Source organism: Hirundo rustica, unplaced genomic scaffold (genome assembly GCF_015227805.2).
Source record: "Hirundo rustica isolate bHirRus1 unplaced genomic scaffold, bHirRus1.pri.v3 unplaced_BUSCO_341187at7742, whole genome shotgun sequence".
NCBI classification, from domain to species: domain Eukaryota; kingdom Metazoa; phylum Chordata; class Aves; order Passeriformes; family Hirundinidae; genus Hirundo; species Hirundo rustica.
Genome location: NW_026690725.1, coordinates 47,903 through 52,931, shown reverse-complemented (window position 1 = coordinate 52,931; position 5,029 = coordinate 47,903). Strand labels below are relative to the sequence as shown.

The 5,029-nt window shown below is 58.2% G+C and overlaps 1 protein-coding gene across 1 annotated transcript; it reads left to right on the top strand.

Annotated features, from left to right (window-relative positions):
* The first annotated feature begins 964 nt into the window (after positions 1 to 964).
* ZGLP1 (zinc finger GATA like protein 1) lies at positions 965 to 5,029 on the top strand. Its single transcript, XM_040054408.1, has 4 exons — positions 965 to 1,089; positions 2,773 to 2,831; positions 2,946 to 3,039; positions 4,915 to 5,029. The coding sequence occupies exons 1-4, from the start codon at positions 1,022 to 1,024 to the stop codon at positions 5,027 to 5,029; spliced, it is 336 nt and encodes a 111-aa protein (XP_039910342.1). The 5' UTR covers positions 965 to 1,021.

The window sequence follows — 5,029 nt, the reverse complement described above, 5'->3', positions numbered from 1 at the left end:
CGGGAGCGGAACCGGGAGTGGCACCGGGACAAACGGCGGAACCGGGAATGGCACCGGGGCAAACAGCGGAACCGGGAATGGCACCGGGACAATCGGCGGAACCAAGAATGGCAGCGGGAATGGCACTGGGACAAACGGCGGAACCGGGAATGGCACCGGGAATGGCACCGGGACAAACGGCGGAACCGGGAATGGCACCGGGGCAAACGGCGGAACCGGGAATGGCAGCGGGAATGGAACCGGGAATGGCACCGGGAATGGCACCGGGACAAACGGCGGAACCGGGAGTGACACCGGGAATGGCACCGGGACAAACGGCGGAACCGGGAATGGCACTGGGACAAACAGTGACACCAGGACAAGAACCGGGACAAACGGTGACACCGGGAGTGGAACCGGGAATGACACCGGGACAAACACTGGGAGTGGAACCGGGAATGGGACAAGCAATGGGAACGACACCGGGATCGGAACAGGGACAAGCAGCGACACCAGGAGCAGAACCGGGGCAAGCACTGAGAGTGGAACCGGGACAAGAACCGGGACAAACAGCGACACCGGGATAAGAACCGGGTGCGGGACAAGCAATGGGAATGACACCGGGATCGGAACAGGGACAAGCAGCGACACCAGGGCGAGCACTGGGAGCGGAACCGGGACAAGAACCGGGACAAAACAGCGACACCGGGAGCGGAACCGGGACAAGAACCGGGATTAGAACCGGGAGCGGGACAAGCAATGAGAACGACACCGGGATCGGAACAGGGACAAACAGCGACACCGGGATAAGAACCGGGAGCGGCACCGAGACAAACAGCGACACCGGGATCGGAACAGGGACAAGAACCGGGAGCGATACCGGGATCGGGAGCGGGATAAGCGCTGAGAGCAGCCCCGGGACAAGCACCGGGAGTGACACCGGGACAAGCAGCGGCCCCGGGAGGAAGCGGCGGCGCAAAGCGGCGCGGCCGCAGCGCGGGGCCGAGCCCCGGGACCCCTCCTTCCGGGGGTGACGCTGCGGATGCTCCTGGAGCTGCCCGGAGGTGACAGCGGCGATTGTCGCCTGCTCATCACCGCCCGCGGCCACAGGTACCGGCACCGGGACACGGCGGGGAGCTCGGTCCGGGGCGCCGGGGCTCGGTCCGTCTGTCCGGGGCACCGGGAGGGGCTCGGTCCGTCTGTCCGGGGCACCGGGAGGGGCTCGGTCCGTCTGTCCGGGGCACCGGGAGGGGCTCGGTCCGTCTGTCCGGGGCACCGGGAGGATCTCGGTCCGTCTGTCCGGGGCACCGGGAGGGGCTCGGTCCGTCTGTCTGGGGCACCGGGGGAGCTCGGTCCGTCTGTCCAGGTGCATTTTTGGGGACCCCCGGACTGTTGGGGTGAGGGGATTCCCCATTCCAGGTGGGATTTCTCCCGTCCCATGGTGGGAACTCCCCATTTCTGGGAGGGAATTTTCCCGTTCCTGGGAAGGATTCCCCATTCAAGGTTGGGATTTCCCCCATTTTTTGAGGGAATTGCCCATTCCAGGAGGGGAAATTCCCCATTTTTGGAGGCAATTCTCCATCCCAGGATGGAAACTCCCCATCCTGGCTGTACCCCAGGGACCCCCCCTTACCCTCCCGGGGGGGCTCCCTCATCCCACTCCCCATTTTCCCCCAATCCCACTCCCCATTTCCCCCAATCCCACTCCCCATTTCCCCCCAATCCCACTCCCCATTTTCCCCCCCCATTTTCCCCAATCCCACTCCCCATTTTCCCCAATCCCACTCCCCATTTTCCCCAAAGGGCATCCCACTCCCCATTTTCCCCCCCAATCCCACTCCCCATTTTCCCCCCCATTTTCCCCAATCCCACTCCCCATTTTCCCCAATCCCACTCCCCATTCCCCCCCCCAATCCCACTCCCCAATCCCACTCCCCATTTCCCCCCCAATCCCACTCCCCATTTCCCCCAATCCCACTCCCCATTTCCCCAATCCCACTCCCCATTTTCCCCCAATCCCACTCCCCATTTTCCCCCAATCCCACTCCCCATTTTCCCCCCCCAATCCCACTCCCCATTTTCCCCCATTTCCCCCAATCCCACTCCCCATTTTCCCCCAATCCCACTCCCCATTTCCCCAATCCCACTCCCCATTTCCCCCAATCCCACTCCCCATTTTCCCCCAATCCCACTCCCCATTTTCCCCCATTTTCCCCCCCCCAATCCCACTCCCCATTTTCCCCCCCATTTCCCCCCCCCAATCCCACTCCCCATTTCCCCCCAATCCCACTCCCCATTTCCCCCAATCCCACTCCCCATTTCCCCCAATCCCACTCCCCATTTCCCCAATCCCACTCCCCAATCCCACCCCCCATTTCCCCCCCCATTTCCCCAATCCCACTCCCCATTTCCCCCAATCCCACTCCCCATTTCCCCAATCCCACTCCCCATTTCCCCAATCCCACTCCCCATTTTCCCCCATTTCCCCAATCCCACTCCCCATTTCCCCAATCCCACTCCCCATTTTCCCCCCATTTCCCCAATCCCACTCCCCATTTCCCCAATCCCACTCCCCATTTCCCCCCCCATTTCCCCAATCCCACTCCCCATTTCCCCCAATCCCACTCCCCATTTCCCCCCAATCCCACTCCCCATTTCCCCAATCCCACTCCCCATTTTCCCCCATTTCCCCAATCCCACTCCCCATTTCCCCAATCCCACTCCCCATTTTCCCCCATCCCCCCAATCCCACTCCCCATTTCCCCAATCCCACTCCCCATTTTCCCCCCCCAGCATTCCCGCCTGGAACCGCGGCGCCGCCAGCTCCGACGACGACCCCCCTCCCTCCACGGGTAAGCTCGGGGTGGGTGACACACGGGGGGTGTCCCTTGGGTGTCCCCCCCTCCCCTTCACCGCCACCCCGTTTTTTGTCCATTTTTGGGGGATCTCTCCGGTTTTTGGCGCAGGGCGCAGGCGCTGCGCCTCCTGCGGCACCCCGCGGACCCCGATGTGGCGCACGGCCGAGGGCGGGACGCTGCTGTGCAACGCCTGCGGCATCCGGTGAGGAGGGGGGCACCCATGGGTGGGGGTGACACCCGTGGGTGGGTGGGTGACAGCCCGGGGTGGGTGGTGACACTGCTGAGTGGGGGTGACACCCCATGGGTGACACCTCGTGGGTGGGTGTGACAGCCCATGGGTGGCACCCATGGGTGGGGGTGACACCCCGTAGGTGGGTGACACTTCAGGGTGGGTGGGGACAGCCCGGGGTGGGTGTGTGACACCTCGTGGGTGGGGTGTGACAGCCCATGGGTGACACCCCGGGGTGGGGGTGACACCCCATGGGTGACACCGCTAAGTGGGTGACAACCCCTGAGTGGATGGGTGACACTTCAGGGTGGGTGGGGACAGCCCGGGGTGGGTGGTGACACTGCTGAGTGGGTGTGACACCCCATGGGTGGCACCTCGTGGGTGGGTGTGACAGCCCATGGGTGGCACCCCGGGGCGGGGGTGACACCCCGTAGGTGGGTGGGTGACAGCCTTGGGTGGGTGGTGACAGCCCATGGGTGACACCGCTAAGTGGGTGACACCCCGAGGTGGGTGGGTGGTGACAGCCCGGGGTGGGTGTGACACCCCATGGGTGACACCTCGGGGTGGATGGGTGACACCTCGTGGGTGGGTGATTTTTGGGGGGTTAAAGTGTGATTTTTTGGGGGTTGGAATGTGATTTTTTGGGGGTTAAAATGTGATTTTTTGGGGGGGTTAAAATGTGATTTTTTGGGGGTTAAAATGTGATTTTTTTGCGGTTGGAATGTGGCTTTTTTGTGGTTAAAATGTGATTTTTTTGGAGGTTAAAATGTGATTTGTTTTGCGGTTGGAACGTGGCTTTTTTGTGGTTAAAATGTGATTTTTGTAGTTGGAATATGGAGTTTTTTTTTGTGGTTGGAATGTGGGTTTTTTGTGGTTAAAATGTGATTTTCGTAGTTGGAATTTAGGTTTTTTTGTAATCAGAATGTGGTTTTCGGTGGTTGGAATGTGGTTTTTTTTTAGTGGTTGGAATTTAAGTTTTGTGGTTAAAATGTGTTTTTTTTTTGTGGTCGGAATTTAGGATTTTTTGTGGTTGGAATGTGGTTTTTTGCAGTTAAAATGTAGTTTTTTGTAGCAGGAACGTGTTCTTTTGCAGTTAAAATGTAGTTTTTTTTTTTGCATCACACCCCCGAGGTTTTGGTTTGGTTTTTTTCCCCCATTTTTCAGGCCCCGAGTTTGGGGTTTATCCCCATTTTTCGGGTTTTTTTTTTTTCATTTTTCACACCCCGAGGGTTTTTTTCCCCCATTTTCCCACCCCGAGTTTGGGTTTTTTTTCCCATTTTTAGCTTTTTGTTTCCCATTTTCCCACCCCGATTTTGAGGTTTTTTTCCCCATTTTCCCCACCCTGAGTTTGATTTTTTTTTTTTTCCCCACCCTGAGTTTGGTGCTTTTTCCCCATTTTTCTTTTTTTTTTTTTTCCCCATTTTCCCCACCCCAATTTGGATTTTTTTCCCCCATTTTTCTTTTTTTTGCCCCATTTTTCACATCCCAAGTTTGGGGGATTTTTTTCCCATTTTTCCCATACCCAAAATTTTTTCCCCCCATTTCCCCACCCCGATTTTGGGTTTTTTTTCCCCATTTTCCCCACCCTGAGTTTGATTTTTTTTTTTTCCCCCCCACCCCGGTTTTGGGGGTATTTCCCCACCCCAATTTTGGTTTTTTTCCCCCATTTCCCCACCCCGATTTGGGTTTTTTTTCCCCATTTCCCCACCCCAATTTTGGTTTTTTTCCCCATTTCCCCACCCCGATTTTGGGTTTTTTTTCCCCATTTTCCCCACCCTGAGTTTGATTTTTTTCCCCCCCCATTTCCCCACCCCGATATTTTTGTTTTTTGCCTTTCTTTCCCCCCAGGTACCGGAAGTACCGGGTGCGGTGCCAGAGGTGCTGGAACGTTCCGGGCCGCAGCGGCCGCGCCCGGTGCCCCCGGTGCCCCGTGGGAGACGGCGGCGCCACGGCGGCGGGGTGA